This window comes from Artemia franciscana, chromosome 19 (genome assembly GCF_032884065.1).
Source record: "Artemia franciscana chromosome 19, ASM3288406v1, whole genome shotgun sequence".
NCBI lineage: Eukaryota > Metazoa > Arthropoda > Branchiopoda > Anostraca > Artemiidae > Artemia > Artemia franciscana.
Window position 1 is genome coordinate 23,062,865 of NC_088881.1, and position 19,510 is coordinate 23,082,374.

At 36.7% G+C, this 19,510-nt stretch overlaps 1 protein-coding gene and 1 long non-coding RNA gene across 6 annotated transcripts in view; one reads left to right on the forward strand and one right to left on the reverse strand.

Annotated features, from left to right (window-relative positions):
• The first annotated feature begins 3,959 nt into the window (after positions 1-3,959).
• Positions 3,960-9,178, forward strand: LOC136039442 (uncharacterized). Its single transcript, XR_010620449.1, has 2 exons — positions 3,960-5,006; positions 9,009-9,178. It is a non-coding gene; the product is annotated as an uncharacterized LOC136039442 (long non-coding RNA).
• Positions 9,179-14,180: 5,002 nt separating this feature from the next.
• The window catches only part of LOC136039441 (S-adenosyl-L-methionine-dependent tRNA 4-demethylwyosine synthase TYW1-like), a 61,897-nt gene continuing 56,567 nt past the window's right edge, over positions 14,181-19,510 (reverse strand). For all 5 annotated transcript variants that reach the window (XM_065723192.1, XM_065723193.1, XM_065723191.1 and 2 more), the window contains exon 13: positions 14,181-14,402. In XM_065723192.1, coding sequence (XP_065579264.1) covers positions 14,286-14,402 — 117 coding nt within the window. In that variant the 3' untranslated portion in view covers positions 14,181-14,285. The remainder of the gene's footprint in view (positions 14,403-19,510) is intronic.

Sequence of the window (19,510 nt, forward strand, 5' to 3'; positions counted from 1 at the left end):
CCAATTTTCAACGTCCTAGCACGTCCAGGAGCACCAAACTCGCCAAAGCACTGAACCCCACCTCCTAACTCCCCCAAAGAGAGCGGATCCAGTCCGGTTACGTTAATCCTGTATCTACGACGTTTATAAGCGTTTTCCAAGATTTCCAGTTTCCCCCTCCAACTCCCCCCAATATCAAAAGATCTGGTCGGGATTTGAAATAACAGCTCTGAGACATGAGTTCCTTTTAAATATTAAATTTCATTAAGATCCGGGCACCCGTTCTTAAGTTAAAATACCTCAATTTTTCAAATTTTTCCAAATTAACAATCCCGAGCTCCCCCAAGGAGAACGGATCCGTACCAATTATGCCATTTCGTATCTGTAACTTGTGCTTATTCTTCTCATTACGTTTTATCCCGATCTCTCCACTTTAAGCGTTTTCCAAGATTTCCAGTTTCCAGGATTTCTGTTTCCCCCCTCCAACCCTCTTTGTCCCCGGATCCGATTCGAATTGAAAATGGACCATCTGAGACATAAGATTCTTCTATATGTCAAGTTTCATTAAGATCCTATCACCCATTCGTAAGATACCTCGATTTTCACGTTTTCCAAGAATTCCAGTTTCCCCCTCCAGCTCCCTTCAATGTCACCGGATATGGTCGGGATTTAATATGAGAGTTCTAAAACACAAGATCCTTCTAGATATCAAATTTCATTAAGATCTGATCACCCAATCGTAAGTTACAAATACCTCATTTTTTTCTAATTTTTCCGAAATAACCCCCCTCCCCTCCCAACTTCATCGTAGAGAGCGGATCCGGTCTGGTTATGTCAGTCACCTATCTTGGACTTGTGCTTATTCTTTCAACCAAGTTTCATCCTGATATCTCCGCCTTAAGCGTTTTCCAAGATTCCCCCCCCCCCCTAATGACACTGGATCCGGTCGGGATTCAAAATAAGAGATCTGAGTTTTGAGTTCCTTCTAAATATGAAATTTCATTGATACGATCGCTCTTTCGTAAGTTAAAATACCTCATTTTTTCTAATTTTTTAGAATTTAGAATTACCCCCCCCCCAAATCCCCCTAAAGAGAGCAGATCTGTTCTGGTTATGTAAATCCCGTATCTAGGACTTGTTCTTATTTTTCCCACCAAGTTTCATCCCGATCCCTCCACTCTAAGCGTTTTCCAAGATTTTAGGCTCCGCCCCCCCCCCACCAGCTTCCCCATCACCAGATCCGGTCGGGATTTAAAATAAGAGCTCTCAGACATGGTATCCTTCCAAAAATCAAAGTTCATTAAGATCCAGTCACTTCTTCGTAAGTTAAAAATACTTCATTTTTCTAATTTTTAAGAATTAACCGCATCCCCCCAACTCCCCAAAAGAGAGCGGCTCCGTTCCGGTTACGTCAATGACGTATCTAAGACTTACAATTATTTTTCCCATCAAGTTTTATCCCCGATCCCTCCACTTTAAGCGTTTTCCAAGATTTTAGGTTCCCCTCCAAATCCCCCCCAATGTCCCCGGATCCGGTCGGGATTTGAAATAAGAGCTCTGGGACCCGATATATTTCTAAACATCAAATTTCATTGAGATCCAATCACCTCTTCGTAGGTTAAAAATACCTCATTTTTTCTAATTCTTCAGAATTAACCCTCCTCCCAACTCCCCCAACGAGAGCGGATCCGTTCCGGTTATGTCAATCACGTATCTAGGACATAAGCGTATTTTTCCCACCAAGTTTCATCCCGATCCCTCCACTCTAACCGTTTTCCAAAATTTTAGGTTGCCCCGCTCAATTCCCCCCAATGTCACCGGATCCAGTCAGAATTTAAAATAAGAGCTCTGAGACACGATATCCTTCCAAACTTCAAATTTCATTAAGATCCGATCACTGCTTCGTAAGTTATAAATACCTCATTTTTTTCTTTTTTCAGAATTAAGCCCCTCCCAACGCCCCCAAACAGAGCAGATCCGTTTCGGTTATGTCAATCACGTATCTAGGACTTCTGCTTATTTTTCCCATCAAGTTTCATCCCGATCCCATCACTCTAAGCGCTTTCCAAGATTTTAGGTCCCCCCAAATCCCCCCAATCTCACCAGATCTGATCAAGATTTGAAATAAAAGCTCTGAGACACAATATCCTCCCAAACATCAAATTTCATTAAGATCCCGTCATCCGTTCGGAAGTTAAAAATACTTCATTTTTTCCGAATTTACGGGTCCCCACTCCCCCCCCCCAGATGGTGAAACTGGTAAAACGACTATTTCTAATTTATCTGATCCGGTTCCTGATACGCCTGCCAAATTTCATTTTCCAAGCTTACCTGGCAGTGCCTAAAGTAGCAAAACCGGGACAGACCGACAGATTTTGCGATCGCTATATGTCACTTGGTTAATACCAAGTGCCATAAAAACAAGAGGATGTGTATCGGTCCATGGATTGGGATTAATGAGCACACCCTTAAATATTTTTAATTTTATTTTAAAACACTTCTTTCATTTTCAGGATATTAGACCGTTCATATATATACTTTTCTAAATTGTTTAAAACATCAGGGTTCGAAGCAAAAGAAAGTATGAAAACAGCCCCCCCCCCTCCAAAAACATATGCTGTTTCAATGAGCTCTGTTGAACTATTCTCTTCCACGTTACATAATTAAATAACAATACTTCTTATCGAAATATATCGTATTAAGGGCAAACAAACTATGTTCATATAACTGGATAGCTTTAGGTACTTGTTTGACTGATCACATATCAAACAATAAGTTGTACAAAAATATCGTTCTATCCCACTTTCTGGGGCTGTAATGAAACAATTTTAAAATGGGTAAGTTATGATTTAGGGATGCAGGGTGACAGATTACCAAAAATTGTCCTTTTTAGCCATCCTGGGGCTAAAAAGAAAGCAGGTCGTCCCTGAATGGGATGGAAAAGATCACACGGAAATATCTAAAGAAAATGAGGACTTCATTTGGTAGGGGCGGTGGGAGTAAAGATGGTAGCTTTTTGAAAAATTGAAGTGGAAGGGGAGCATGCGTAGCTACGTTGGCCTCAGGGGGCTCTATGCTGCAGTGAGTTCTTAGTAGAGGTAGTAGTAAAAAAAAAATACCACTTAACACTGAATGGTTTTTTTTTTCGAGTCTAGTGCCACTTTTGCAATGTGTTTCTCATACCCCATGGTTTTAGGTACTGCAACATCTCATCTGTTCATATACTTTTAATAACAAAGGGAGTGCCAAGGATACTTCCTGACGCTGATCCAATAAAGACTAGGACTATGACTGAGATACAAACTAAAAGACTATGACATAGATGCAAAAAAACGGAACTCTATATGCAGCAACTGGAAGGTTAAAAAGACACAATGATTTAACATGTATTAGCACGGCATATATTAGTATTTTGATTGCTAATTATTGATAAAAATGACTTTGTAATAATACTTGAACAAAAAGTCGGGCTTGTAAATCAGCATGGAAACTGAGAAGCGGTTGCAGTATCTATTTCAAAGTTATCTAGATGCTGAAAGGAAATATTCAGAAGTTTCTTCTGTATCAAATTTCCCAAGACCAAAGCGTCTTGACTGTATAAGGCAATTAACAAACAGATTCGTTGATGAATTTTTAGCTTCTGTTGGATATAAAAATGATTGTGTCATGATTCCCTGACAAATGTGCTAAAAAAGAACTTGGTGAGTTTCAACAGGATTGGGTAAAATGTAGGATTAATGAATTTTTCATGTTCAGGTTCAGATATTTATTACTTCACCAAAAAATAAAACCCATCTACATTATATGATAAACTCAAGATCCGCAGAAAAGATAAAAGTCCACTGGGTGACTAGATCTTCTAACCACCTTTTGATATAAAAATTATTCAATAAATTCAAAAATTTAACTATTATTTTTCAAAAAAAGAAATAAGGTAGTTAATATTCACAAAAATTTATTCCCTCGCAGCTTACCGGCCTCCCCCACCCAACAACCCCTTCTCCCAGCCCCCTCCTAAAAACCAGCTAAGTTCAATCACTTTTTTCAATATAAAATTTCCTTGACTTTCTTTTAAACAAATAGCTTCGGTCTAGGCCTCGTGTATAAAAGTTTCATAAAATAATGTCATCTGTCTCATAATAAAAGTAAAATAAAGCCAAAAGGGTTCAACAGCCCTTTTAGACACGAAGTCTTGTATATAATGGGAAACTGTCCCATTATCTTTTCCCCTGGAAAATAATTCTAAAAAGCCCTGAAAACTAACGTATTTTAATTTTCTTCCACAAATCCTAACGAAAAGATATATTTTAAGTCATTTTGATTATCTTTCAGGAAAAGGAAGGTAAGTTAAGCTTGAATTTTACTTTTTTATTAAAAAGTGCCTATAATGAAGTTTTTGTCTTCTAACATACCATTGTCAAGTGTGATCAAAAAATACCACCCTCGAAACATTTTGTCTTCTCTATCACGTTAAAGTACTTTTTTTTATGGGCCATCCACATTGTTAGTTAATTCTCAAATTTCATTTCTAGATATTACATGTTTAAAGCACAAAAATTTATGCCCGATTAAGAGCTAAGGGGAGGGGCGGGGGAATACTGGGAAACCCCCCAATGGAAAACCAAAAAAGTTGAAAAATGGCAACAATCCATAACATTCGGGAAAAACTAAGTTATAATCTTCAGGAGGAAATAATCACACTCACACAAATTACATAGAAGTCAAATTTACACCACCAGCTGGCAGTGCCTGCAATATATTTTTGTGGTTTCCACATCCTTGCTCAACATCCACTCCTGAATGTTAGCTTATGATATTTTTTCAACCATGAAATAATTCGATTTTTGAGGCAATATCATATTTCTAGATTATTGTACATTTTAGAAAACTGGAATTCTAGCTATAGGTAAACAACAAGTTTTTTTCCCATAAAATAAGTTTAAAAGGACAAAACTTTATGATCCAAAGCATTATAGTTTGGTGAAGAGAACGAATATGTTATTGGGTTCAAGGGATATTACCATTAGGTAATGTAACAAGTCTAAACGCAACATTCCACATGTTTTTAAAACGGGCATAACACTAACAGGCGACTTATTCAGGAACACAGAAATTTAGTTTGTAATATATATATATATATATATATATATATATATATATATATATATATATATATATATATATATATATATATATATATATATATATATATATACATAAAGACAAAGATTTAGATTACTTTCTTACCTATTTTTTTTTTACTTATATACTGGAGTTAATAAAAAAAATAAGCAACAAAAAAAAAGAAAAAGAAAAAAAGCGATGTAACAAAACACTTAACCCCCCTTGAACTTTTGCTTGATTGGTGTGACCCCTTAAACATAGGAATGAAATTTAAAGGGGTGGCGCGACTCAGTAGTAACCGAAACTCTGAAAAATGGATTTTCGATACCAATAGATATATCAAAATAATTCGTTTATTACGCTAATTCCAGAAATGTTAGCTTTATTGAGTTTAGTGTTACCGATCAAAGGCTACAAGCCTGAGAAAATTCATCTGATTTTCAAAAAATGAGGAAATTCTCAATGAAAATCACAACATCAGATTCGGCGTATCAGGAAACCATACTGTTGAGGTTTCAAGCTCCTATCTACAAAAATGTAGAATTTTGTATTTTTTGCTAGAAGAACGATCACAGATGCGTGTTTATTCGTTTGCTTTTTTCCAGGGGTCATCGTTTAGACGCAGTAATACTAGAATATCTGAAGAGGTCTCATTTGAATAGAAATTAGAAGTTTTAGTGCCCTTTTTAAGTGACCAAAAATATATAATATATATAATATATATATATATATATATATATATATATATATATATATATATATATATATATATATATATATATATATATACCATAAGAAATTTTTTGCTTAATTCCCAATTGCTGCATGTTTAAATTCAGGAAACGTTTTATTCTATTCAATAAGATTAGCGTCAGTGCTTCATTTTTGAAAATAGGCATAGAGAAAACTCTAATATCATACCCAGCTGATGGCTGGGTATTAAAATGAATCTAATCCAAAACAATGTCTTTTCAACAGGAACCCATTTCCAATTTTGATTCCTTTCCGATTGTTCTTGATCTTCAGTTTTTTTATAATTTTTTCCTCGATGGTCCTTTAAAAATATATCTATATTTTAACATACAAGCTTCATTCCCTTGGCTTTTCATAATACACTTGAAAGGAAGACAAACAATACAGTAAGAACAAAAGACGACTGAGGGTGTATGAAAACTAAGACACAGAGGGTCCTTAGGAACCACTGAGTTACTGGTATGGAGGTATTAGACCTAAAAGCAAAGAAAAAGGTTTTCTCTGAATAATAAAATCTACGGCAATTGACCACGAAAATTTTTGTTGAGACTAACATGCTTTTATTCATAAGACAAACACATAGGCATATAGCTCACTCTGGTTACCAGAAGGAGAAAACATATATGTCAGAATAATGGGAAACTACCAGTGTTTGGCACTGGCCACCTCTCTTAAGGGAATATTCCACCAAAGCCATACATTTATTCACTAAAGCAAATATTAAACAGACAGAAGTATATTGGAAAAGTTGGGCCAGTGGAGCCGCAAAAATGTTGATAACTCTTTTCTGTTGCTCAGTAACTCCTAGGCTAGAATTTTAAAGACATTTTTTCCCATTTTTATCGACAGAATTGTAAAAGTTTTTGTAAAAATACACAAAATTGATCATTTAAGCCTCATCAAAGCCAGGTGAGATGGGTCATTCTTAAAAGCTGATTTAAAAAAGAGAACAAATAGCCATTAGGAAATAGAGTGTTTAAACAAGATTGTTTAGAACTTTAAGGAAAAAATCATTTAAAGCTATTCAAATTCTTTTTTCTCAGTTGTCTGTTCTCGTATAGAACCTAAGAGGAAGACGAACAATATAATCAGAACAAGAGATAATAGAGGGTAAGTCAGAACTAACTAGACAAAAAATAGTTAAGACTCTTGAGAACAATAGAAGTGCTGATAGGGGAGTTTCTAATGTCTGTTGATAATAACAGATTCTTCTGTTTAGGATTATGTATGACATTTAAATTTTGACCGATATAGTATTTCTACATAGACATTTGAATTCTTTTATTTGTTAGTGTTTTATTTTTTTTAAGTTTCTGTCAAGTTGACGTATTACGTAATAAGTAAATACTCGAATGACTCATTAAAACCACAAGTTATTACCAGGAGATTTTGAGCAGTTTTATGCATGGGAACTTCGAAAAAAGGGTCTTCGGCTAAGGAACACTATTTGAAAATTTGCAAAATTTGAAATTTACATAAATGAAATCACAGATTTTTTCTTTAAATATGTTAAGAACAAATTGCCATGCAAGAGCAATATTTTAACAGTATTGATTATTAATTTTTTCCTTAAATATAAAAATAGATATTTGGAGAGTACACAGACGATAAATGTTCCAATAAAAGTAACAAAACAGTCAAAAAAAAAGAGAAAAAAAAAAGAAGAAGAAGAACACTGTCTAAACTTGAAGAGCAAGAAAAACCTTCGATTTTTTCAGATTATATCACAGGCTACTCACCAGGAAATCCCAGTTTTTCGCTAATATCGAAGATTTAATTCTTCGATCAAATAAGTTCAACCCCTGCAACTATGCCTAAGCTGTAGCTGACGAAGGTTGCTACTAATTGGAATATAACTATACAATCAATTACAGAAGAAAGCCTACGTTCGATCATCCAATTGCAAAGCAATAACCAATACCTTGAAAAAAAACTAGATGGTTTAAAGCTTGGACGTAAAAAGTCAAGTGAAAAAACAGCTTGGTTTGAGAGCCTTACTATTTAGTAAAGAAATCTTTTTATTATGCATTACTTTAAGAAAAAAAAGTGAAAGAATTGATCGCTTTGTTTTAATTTGTTAAACCCGGGTCAAGACAGTTCCCTTTAAAGTTTTATATTAGACTTTATATATAAGGCATTTACTCGTATTTTTCCTTGGCCTCTTTTTCAGAAACACCCCAAACTGAAATCGGTTTGTCATTGATCTCAGAAAGGAAGTTTAGTTTTGTAGAAAATTTAAAAACATTTCTTAATAGCATTTATATTGTAGGATCAACGGTTTATTACCTACTATATAGCTAATAAGGTATAATGATCAAAGTTATTGGAATTTAAAAGGCTTCTGTCGTTATTGATCGACTTTCCTTGGGGTTACTGATAGAAGTTTGGCTTCTAGCGAAGTACAAAACTAGCTAAGTTATAATCAAACAATGAAGATTGTAATATTTTTATTGCATTCTTTTTAGAGAGAAAACATTTATTATTAAACCAAAATTATTAAACCGAGATCCGTTGATTTTTGAATTAAAAAAAAAAGGGAATAGTTGTGGGAAAAGTCAAAGTCATGGCCAATTGTAGAAAAAAGCCAAGACAGATTGTTCAATTAAGTGGGCAGCCCAGTCAAGGTTAGGTGAAGAAGTAAAAAATTACGAGAAGTAAAAAATTTGTCCAAGGGGGTGGCAAAAATACATTAGAAAATAAAACAGGACAAAGAAAAAAATATTTATAAAACCAATAGTACGAACTAATTGGGACCACATACCTTACAACAAACAAATTCAACAATACTAATAAAATCATACCCCTAGAGGCCAGAACAAATTACTGAATTATTAATTTACACCCCCCTCCCCCAAAAAATAAAACAAAAGCACTAAAATTCATGCTTAATAGAAAGGATTTTTTTTTTATTTCACTCTCGAAAAAAGAAATATCACTATATCAAAATTATTCCAACTTCAAATCCCCCTATGAAGCACAGAAAACGTCGACCGGGCCGAAACAGTCAATGGAATATTAACCTCCCTAGAAGATCAAGCGTCATAATTGTGGAGCATGGATCTCAAATTAACTAATTTTACATTGTATACTTCTTTGGTAGTGAGACGAGACATCTGGTGAATATAAAGTGAAGCCATATCGTTCTTTTTCAGATGAGTAAAGGATGGTATAGAAATTACTTTGGAGACGAATTTTAGATAGATGAAAGTGCAGCTGCTGCATACCTTTGCTGATTTCTAATAGGTGCTGGATGATTTATCAGCTCTAGCACCATTCGAAGTCGGCACTGGATATGCACCTTTATCAGCGGAGAGTGTGAGCCTGAAATTCAAGGATTGAAGTTAGTGAGGATTTAAGAAGATTAGCCAGATGATACAGAAGATTAGAAAAAACTAATTTCATTATTGACATTGCTGTAGGCCTAACTAAGTTCCAAAACTTGGAATTTCGAAGTCACTCCTTCTTATAATTCTAAAAATGTATTGATAAGACTTTTGGATGACCTACTAGATGCTAAGTGATTTGTCAACTCTAAGACCATTTGAAGTTGACGTTGAATATACATCTTCATCAGTGTAAATGTTACAGTAAGTCAGCGAGAAGACCAATGAAACAAAACAGAGAAGGTGAACCTCAGTCCTTACATTGCTATACTTTTGCAAGATTAAGAATTTCAGACATACTCTTTTTACACTTCCAGAAATATATTTAATTACGATTTTTACTGAAAGTACTTAACTTACTTTAAAGACTCTAACATAACGTCAGATGGTCTCCAACTTACAAAATCGTTTTAGGATCGTCGTGTACCTAACATAACATTCCAATTAAAAATTACTTGTAATCCTTTTTAACTTAACCCTAATTTTAGCGGTAAATACTATCACATTTTTCTCCCGTTTTTGTATGTTAGTCGTCAACATTCATAACTTCCTACAAACAATTACCATTTTCAAAATCAAACGGATCACCAACTAGAGTCTCAAAACTTGTCAAAATGAACGCTGTTAACGTCGTTTTTATTATATTAGTCTGATTAGGGCACACGCTATTTAGAATATAAATTCTTTTACACATTCTTATAGGTTCACATACCCAATGCACAAAGACAGTTGAATAAAATAGTTTCTTTACATTAACTATTTTATCGGAGCGTTAATTGATGAGAGGCATTGGCAGACTTGAATATTAATTTCATTATTTTTCTTATTTCCTTATGAATTCCTTGTTTTTGATTTTTCTTCTTTTCGTATTCTGTATTTCCTAGAAAGAACCAATCTGATTTAGAGCCTGTGTGTAACTAAACCCCGTTTACTTCAACGGCACGATTGTCTCGGCCCAAGAGTAATTGAAATTCTAAAAATGAAATTTCGATAACAACAGACGCACCAAAAGAATTGCCTTGCTATGCTGATTCCAAATATACAAAAATCGTTACTTTTAATGTTACCCATCAAATTTTCTGCGGGATGGGGTATTTTTTTACGGAAAGAATTTCCCATGGGGAGGGAAGTTATTTTGGGGGGTGAACTTCCTAGGATAAATTTTACACGGGAGAAATCCACCAGAATTTTATACAAGATTTTTTTTTATTTGTCTTTCTTTTCTTTGACGACTTATTTTTACAAGCGGAAATGTTCCGAAGAAAATTTTCTACGAGGTTGAAATTGTCTGGGGAATTTTTACATGGGGGGATATCCATGGAAGATATTCTCTATAGGGGAATTTTCGGCTACAAAAATTCTCCCTGGCGGAGTTTTCCATGGAAGAAAGTTTCCATTGGAGGGGAGAGGATTTCCAGGAAAGATTTCCCAGGGAAGGGGGGTATCCACCATGGTCTGAAAAACAATCAAAATTAAAAAAGAAAGTTTTTTTTTCAAATGAAAGTAAGCTAGGGAAAATTTTCACGGTGAAATTATCCGTAGGAAATTTTCCAGGAGAATTATCAGCAAGGATGAAATTATTCGTGGGGAGAATGTTCCATGGAGGGGGAAGACAGATTTCTGGCATTCGGAAAAGGGGCAACAGACTTTCAAAGATCGTTCTTTTGGCAACCCATCTAGGTCCAAGCGAAAAAAAAGTTGTCCTCGAATGGGGCGAGATGGGGAGGGTCGTCCCTAGTTGGGGTCTTAGAAGGGTGTAAAGAGGGAAACTTTATTAGATTGCAATAAAAGAGCATGCGCAGCTGTATCAGCGTCAGGTGGCTTGGTGCTGTAGTAACTTGTCAGCAGTAGATAAAGAATATTTGCACCTAGCCTTTGAATTTGCTGTATTTTCTTTATCTTTGTAGCAGGACATCCTGATGAGTTAGAACCCTGATCAATACCTTCATTGTTCACTTGTAGGGTGGTGAAGCGATTAGAAAGTTCAAGAACAAAAGACTATTGGCATTTAGTTAATTTCAGTTTAGCAATATCTATTTTCTGACTTGGTATGGATGCCTTTTTCATACGAAGTTTGTACCTTAGCCTTGTCTATAGAAGGAAGTGGTCAGTTTCATTTTTCGAATCGGTGTCAGCACCTGCAGGAGCAGTCTGTTTACGTTGGAGCACGTTTAACTGAGGATATGATTACATGCAAATGATCCTTGCATTAAAACCGCCTCCAATCGCAAGTATAGCCTTTCGGGGATTCCTGTCAATGACCATCTGAATTTCGGTCTAAACTGGACCTTTCACTGTTCAGGCACATTTCTAGTTTGGGCATATACGCTAAGGACGGTTATGTGGTTTCTACTTGATAGTGCTTTATATTCGAGGAGCTCACTCGCGGATTTAGGAGCCAACAGGAGACTTACACATGTTAAAACTGAGCCTTCAGATGGCCTCGAGTAGTAAAATATGACCTTCCCCAGACAGCACTTCTAGACTAATGATGTCAGGTATATTCAGCCTCGTCTTAGAAGCACATAGGAGGTCAAGGTTATAAATATAAAATTCTTCAGGAATAAGAGCTTGTGTCAGAGGTTATTTTATCGAACAAAAGTTTCAGCAACCAATGTTAGGACTTGTCTTCTTGATATGAGGGTAACTAGCCCACTTTTTGACGAAGGGGCAGGTCTTCTTGCATCGCAAACAAACCAGGATGTCGTAGCCAAACTTTTACTATCTATCGCATTCATAATTATGTTTACTGGACATTTCTTAATCATAAAATTCATCACAAGGTCCCCTGTTGTGCAGTCACCAAGAGAGCGTTAGACATCACCTTACTCGGCATGACACTTGGTGCTGTTTGTATCCCTTCTCACTTTGAGGTGCACTGACGGAATTCCTATGCTGCCTAGGGACGGAAGGTTGAGCTTCACTACCTGGGACCTTACCACCACCGCAGAAATTTCCAGGCTAAGTTCGCTCCTTGCTCTCACCTAGAGTGAGCAATGGCCTTCAGAAATGTCTGAGTCAGTAATAGGCTTCAGGAAACCATGTCAGTTTTTACTGCTATAGAGTCGCTTTTTACTTGCTATTTCCAACCACGAGCTATTTAATGTGTGGAATGGGATTCTGATTTCACTCACAGGGAGAAGTGCGTCATCCAGCAGCAAACCACATTATGTACACTTTCACACACTTTGATCTACGGGCATGATATACATTTACTCGACTAGCAGTGTTGACAAACCATTCATGGCTTCACTCCCGATATGTCCATGTTTGAACATATTACGCATCATCAGAATAGTTCGAATTGTCAAGAAACTCAGAGCTAAAGGTGGTAAGTACTTACATTTCCCACAGTATCTGGATTTTCGGAAGACTGAGACATTTTGAAGCTGCTGTGTTACTCTAGTCCTACCTTTTATTAAGCCGTCTCCAGGCCTTGTGAAGCAAATTACCTTTGGTTTGAAATCTGGAAACGCAATTAGGCAACCTAAAAGAAATAAGAACAACAAAAAAAGTGTTTCACTCTTTGAACAAAAGAAGAATTGCCGATTCGAATATTGCTTTTTAAAATTTGTCAAATTTATATGAAAATCTGTTTATGACATCCAGGGCTAGACTAGTTCATAGGAGTACACCAAAGGTTCACTTAAAAATGAAAAAAAAAACTCTCTTGGGAAAAAAGTGGAAATGGTTTATGTTCTGAATCCTGGACTTTATAGAGGGTTGAAGGAGCCTCTTAGGCTAGAAATCTTACCAGTTATGCCCAAATAGCTCTAGACTCACGCCCAAAAAATATCGCAGGTTTTTTCATAATTTATTACTTAGATTAAGTCCGGTTGTCTTCATTAATTTTATAAAAGGAAAGAAGCAAAGATACCCAAATCCATTCTGCAAAGTTTTGCAACAAAAGCTAAAAAAGTGGAAAATCAACATTTTCACAGTTTCATATAAGGTTCTCACAGGTTTTCATATAAATTTGACAAATTTTAAAAAGCAATATTCGAATTGGAAATTTTTCTTTTGTTCAAATAGGGAAACACTTTTTTTTTGTTCTGATTTCTTTGAGGTTCCCTAATTGCGTTTCCAGATTTCAAAACAAAGGTAATTTGCTATTCCAGACTGTCGAACAAAGAAATTTTTGCTGCATATAACTCGTAGCCTTTTCTTTTTGTTACTTCAAGCCCAGCAACACGCTCTTCAAAAATTTTGATCCTGAAAATTTGTTTGTTCTCATCAGCTAAAAGAAAGTGGCTCTTTGAATAATACACTCGGACAAACAATCTAAAATAACAATAAGTGGTCTACATGAACCCTTATGGGGTTGATTAAATTTTCTCACGTCTATTGACCTTAGGAAACTATACTAAACAGCTCCTTCACTGTATATTTTCAAGTTCTACAGGCAGAATTCAACAGTTTAGCAAAAATACGTACAGCAATATTTCTTCATCTTAGTCAAGCTATTAACCAACTGGAATGTGGATTGATGGTCAAAATTGGATTCGATCATCGGAAAAAACGTGATAAACATCGTTGGCATACATTAAGAATAAGAAACATATTTGCTTGAGCCCATTCAAGTGAATTTATCCATTATTTTATTTATTATAAATCTATTTTCTGAAAACACCACCTCCAGGGTAGTAAATATGGTGACACGAATTTACTTAAAGGTCGAATCTATGAATTTCAGCATTCTAATAAAATGTATAATTTTTTATTTCCAGTTCATTTATCTCTTTTTAAGAATTTGGTCCACAGTTGGTTTTTTGTAACAATCCGCCCGTAGTAGGTAAAATACAACTAAAGCTCACTAGCTCATACAAACAAGCTCAAAATCCATGTATATTTGCAAGAGTGAAATCGATGCGTATTGATATCCATTATCATTCTGCCACCACTGATAAACTGAGCGTCAAAACACAGATAAACGGAAAAAAATTTATATCATCAAAGATATGGGATTTTATTTAATAAATTACCAACAAAAAGCTAAAAAGGCCACTTGCGTACAATTCCCCCAATCCAAATTCTGAGCGTGCACCATTAACAGCCGGACACATCTTTTTTAGTCTGCTTCCTCTTCCACTTTGTCTCATTTGGGTCGAACCCACGTTCATTCGAACCAAAAACGGCCCAGCCTGGGGTTTTGGCTACATAGTCCTGAAAAAAGAATATCCTGTTGTAGAACAGATAAAAATTACTCTGATGGTAAAAGAATAACGGTTGTGCAACACCAAAAGACATCAAGTTCAGTTTCTATTTTAAGTATTCAACACTCACTTAAATTGATTTCTTCTGTCAAAGAATGAAAGTCTGGAAAGCATCCATTCAGTATATTCATTTGCTAATATAATCTTTACATCAAATTAATAAACCCTTTTAGAACTTTACACGGTTTAGCTGCTACCTCCCCTCTCCCCTCTTCGCAAAAAGAGGACATTTTAGCCCATTAAGGAAGCATTCTTGCGATGGGTCGGTCCCCTGAGGATTTGAATAGCTTGAGAAAGAAGGTTAATGCCCTCGGATCTAGACTTTATGGCTTAAAGGCCCATTCACACTAGAGTCTCTTCCAACAGTAGAAATATGTCTTTGAGTATCTAGGTCTACCACTTTTAAGAAGATGAAAATAAACCTTGCCTTTACATTTAAATCGTCATATTCCTGAATTTCAAGGAGAAGGCAGGTCCAAAGAGGAGGATAAAAAGAGGTAGCTGCCCCAGGAAGATGCGAAATACATCTAAATTGCACCCGACAAATCTTCTGAGCTTATCCCCTTCTCAATCCAGAAGAATTTATGCCCTATTTCACATCAGTAGTTTCCAGGCATCTTTTTTTGAAATTCAAGCGACTTTTCTTTTAATGATACATCGAAACTTACACACCCAATGTTTCGCACGAAGCAGGGCTCTCACAGAATCAGGTACGTCCAGCTCAACATAACTCTATGTTGACTCAATAAGATGACTTAGAATGACTCAATTGTTTCTGATTATTGAACATTACATTGAATATTTTGTCATTATGAGAATACTATTATTATTGTCATAGTGAAATATTGTCATTACTGTCATATTTGTATTTGCAGTACAATATTTCGTATGGTTACATTGCCATATTTACATGTCCTGTGTTTGTCATTATTGTGAAATTAGTCCTGGAGCCTGGCACCAGGGAGACATCTCCAATGATTAAAATCTAATAAATAAATTACTGGTAAAAACAATGAAATCCCCTAAACGAGGATAAACGATGTCAACAGCATCGATTGGATAAATCATAGCGACAACTCTTTTTTTTTGTTCTTAACTTACCGCTAACTGCATCAAAGGGAAAAATATAAGATTTTGTTTAACTTAACAAGATTCAAAAACTAATATATTCCATCAATGATTCCTAGGAAAAAGTGAAATTAAAAAAACTTATTTCTTCGCAAAAACAGCCTATCCGTAGATACACTAATATGAATATAACAACGCCTAACTCTTAGATAGCCTACCTGACTTTTCTATACAATTTGCAGTTAACACTATTATCATTAGATAAAACTCGTCGGCTCTTAACAAAGTTGGAGAACTTGCGACACCCATAGAATATTTTACAAAATGTCCATATGGGATGACTCATTAACAAAATGGAATCGATATATTCTAAAGTAGCTCATGCACTTTACGTTATTCATGATTGAAGATGGAAAAAGAGAATACGAATGAAAGGCTTAAAATATTTTTGAACAAAGGACAACAGGATCAAGAATGTCCTTAATATCAAGCGTCATGCCGTCACGTCAAAAACAAAAGTCTTTGACTATTTTTTTTTTTAATGAACTAGTAGTCCAGGACTTTTAGGGTTTGACCCGGACAAAATTGCAATATAAACGAAAATGGTACCAAAATGATCAGAAAAAAATTCTGTACAACATACTAAAAGTCCCCATAAATCCGAGTGGGGCGAGTACCCGAAAAACAGGGGAAAAGGGGGAAATGCGGGGGAAAATGGGAAAAATGCCGAACATGCCCAGAAAATAGTTTAAAGTGAGTTTTCTGGGGTTTTCACATACGCTGATTACGAAATTGACATCTAAAATTCAGTATAGAAAAAGAGTACTAAGGAAAACGGGGGAACAGGGGAAAGAGGGGAGAAAAGAGAAGAATACAGGGTAGGGGTAGAAAGCGGTTTGAAAGATATTTTCTGGGGTATTCCTATCTGGTGATTACGAAATTGAGAAATAAAATGATATAAAAAAATCGATTAACATAAAACGGGGAAATGGGGGGGGGGGAGGGGAAAAGTGAAATATACAGGGTAGGGGTAGAAAGCATGTGGAAATGTGTTTTCTGGGGTTTTTCTATCTGCTGATCACGAAACTGACCCCTAAAATGAAGGAAAGAAAACGAGAACCATGAAAACCGAACAAAACTGGAGGAAACAACGGAAAAGGGGAAGGGAGGCCTGACTCCTGAGCCAGCTGCTAATGGCTAATAAGTAGGCCTATGGACAAAATAACTCGCTTAAGTATCAAACTTGTACTTTCTTGAATCACAGACATTTCTTACAACCATTTGAATTACTAAACATAAAGAAAACAACCGCTTGGCAGTTACATATAAAATGGCTATTATATGTAAAATTTGCACTTTCGAAGGCAGTATAGTTGACTTGAAAAACACAGCATTGATATCACTAGTCGAGCTCCTCGTCTTCGACAATCTCGTTGTCCCTGTTCAAGCAGTTGATACCCTGACATTCTCCGCACGCGAACGTACACGCTAATCCATTTTTTTGCAGCTGCATCGCGAGTTCTCGCAGTCTGTCTTACAGTTGCATCTCACGACACTCAAAAGAGTCTGAGGTGCGGGCAACAAATGGGTCATCACAGGTGAGTATTTACGGTCTCTGAGGACCCAACCCCAGTCAGCCGGGTCGAGGTCAGCTGGTTCCCCTTTCCAACGGGATACCTGGAGGCGCACTCGCTGGGAGTGGAATGAAGCTGCAGCTTCGGTTGGCGGAAGCCTTTCAGGCTTAACAAACACCGTAGTATTAGACGAAGAAACTTTTTCCACGAAAATTCGATGTCGCAGCTTAGTGAGATCTTCGTTTGGTCGTGCTTTATACAAGCTGAGGAGAAGATATTCACCCGCTTTCACAATTTCATCTTTGGACGATGATTCATCCAGAAACACTTTGCACTTTTTTCTGAACACTTCGCTCTTCTTCAAAAGAGGTAGCACAGCTTGCTTTCCAAGTCCGAAAACTCGTGAGGTCGTGTCACATCCCAAGAGTGCGTGCCCTACCAGAAGCAGCCTGGATACTTCTCCCATTTTTTTTTGCACTTCGTTGAGGCACCAGAACCGTGTTATCGCTTCTTTTGCGTTCGTTGACGATTCGAAGTAAAGTGTTTTTGCATTAGGCGGGAGGTGATACAAGAGTAGAATCAGAAGGTCAGTGTCGTTGCCAAGAACTATTGTTTCAGAGTTTTCTGCTTTCAACGAAGTGTTTCAGCGAAGCAAACAGAGTTTCAACGAAGTGCAAAAAAAAATGGGAGAAGTATCCAGGCTGCTTCTGGTAGGGCACGCACTCTTGGGATGTGACACGACCTCACGAGTTTTCGGACTTGGAAAGCAAGCTGTGCTACCTCTTTTGAAGAAGAGCGAAGTGTTCAGAAAAAAATGCAAAGTGTTTCTGGATGAATCATCGTCCAAAGATGAAATTGTGAAAGCGGGTGAATATCTTCTCCTCAGCTTGTATAAAGCACGACCAAACGAAGATCTCACTAAGCTGCGACATCGAATTTTCTTGGAAAAAGTTTCTTCGTCTAATACTACGGCGTTTGTTAAGCCTGAAAGGCTTCCGCCAACCGAAGCTGCAGCTTCATTCCACTCCCAGCGAGTGCGCCTCCAGGTATCCTGTTGGAAAGGGGAACCAGCTGACCTCGACCCGGCTGACTGGGATTGGGTCCTCAGAGACCATAAATACTCACCTGTGATGACCCATTTGTTGCCCGCACCTCAGACTCTTTTGAGTGTCGTGAGATGCAACTGTAAGACAGGCTGCGAGAACTCGCGATGCAGCTGCAAGAAAAATGAATTAGCGTGTACGTTCGCGTGCGGAGAATGTCAGGGTATCAACTGCTTGAACAGGGACAAGGAGATTGTCGAAGACGAGGAGCTCGACTAGTGATATCAATGCTGTGTTTTTCAAGTCAACTATACTACCTTCGAAAGTGCAAATTTTACATATAATAGCCATTTTATATATAACTGCCAAGCGGTTGTTTTCTTTATGTTTAGTAATTCAAATGGTTGTAAGAAATGTCTGTGATTCAAGAAAGTACAAGTTTGATACTTAAGCGAGTTATTTTGTCCATAGGCCTACTTATTAGCCATTAGCAGCTGGCTCAGGAGTCAGGCCTCCCTTCCCCTTTTCCGTTGTTTCCTCCAGTTTTGTTCGGTTTTCATGGTTCTCGTTTTCTTTCCTTCATTTTAGGGGTCAGTGTCGTGATCAGCAGATAGAAAAACCCCAGAAAACACATTTCCACATGCTTTCTACCCCTACCCTGTATATTTCCCTTTTCCCCTCCCCCCCACATTTCCCCGTTTTATGTTAATCGATTTTTTTATATCATTTTATTTCTCAATTTCGTAATCACCAGATAGGAATACCCCAGAAAATATCTTTCAAGCCGCTTTCTACCCCTACCCTGTATTCTTCTCTTTTCTCCCCTCTTTCCCCTGTTCCCCCGTTTTCCGTAGTACTCTTTTTCTATACTGAATTTTAGATGTCAATTTCGTAATCAGCGTATGTGAAAACCCCAGAAAACTCACTTTAAACTATTTTCTGGGCATGTTCGGCATTTTTCCCATTTTCCCCCGCATTTCTCCCTTTTCCCCTGTTTTTCGGGTACTCACCCCACTCGGATTTATGGGGACTTTTAGTATGTTGTACAGAATTTTTTTCTGATCATTTTGGTACCATTTTCGTTTATATTGCAATTTTGTTCAGGTTCGACCCTTTTTTTAGCTAAAAGTCCTGGACTATAGTGTTGGATATTCATATGGTGGGTCTTTATTAGCTGGACACGTTCACAAAGTCAAATATACTTCCAAGGAGGTTAGGGTTATGGGTAGTGCTTCGCACAAAAATGTTCCAATACCTCTGGCTTACTTACCCACTCCTTATGTACTATACACCAAAATGAAGCCAGATTATTTACCTACACCACAGAGAAACATAAATTTTACTTTTAAACATTGTTATGGCCAAAAATAAGT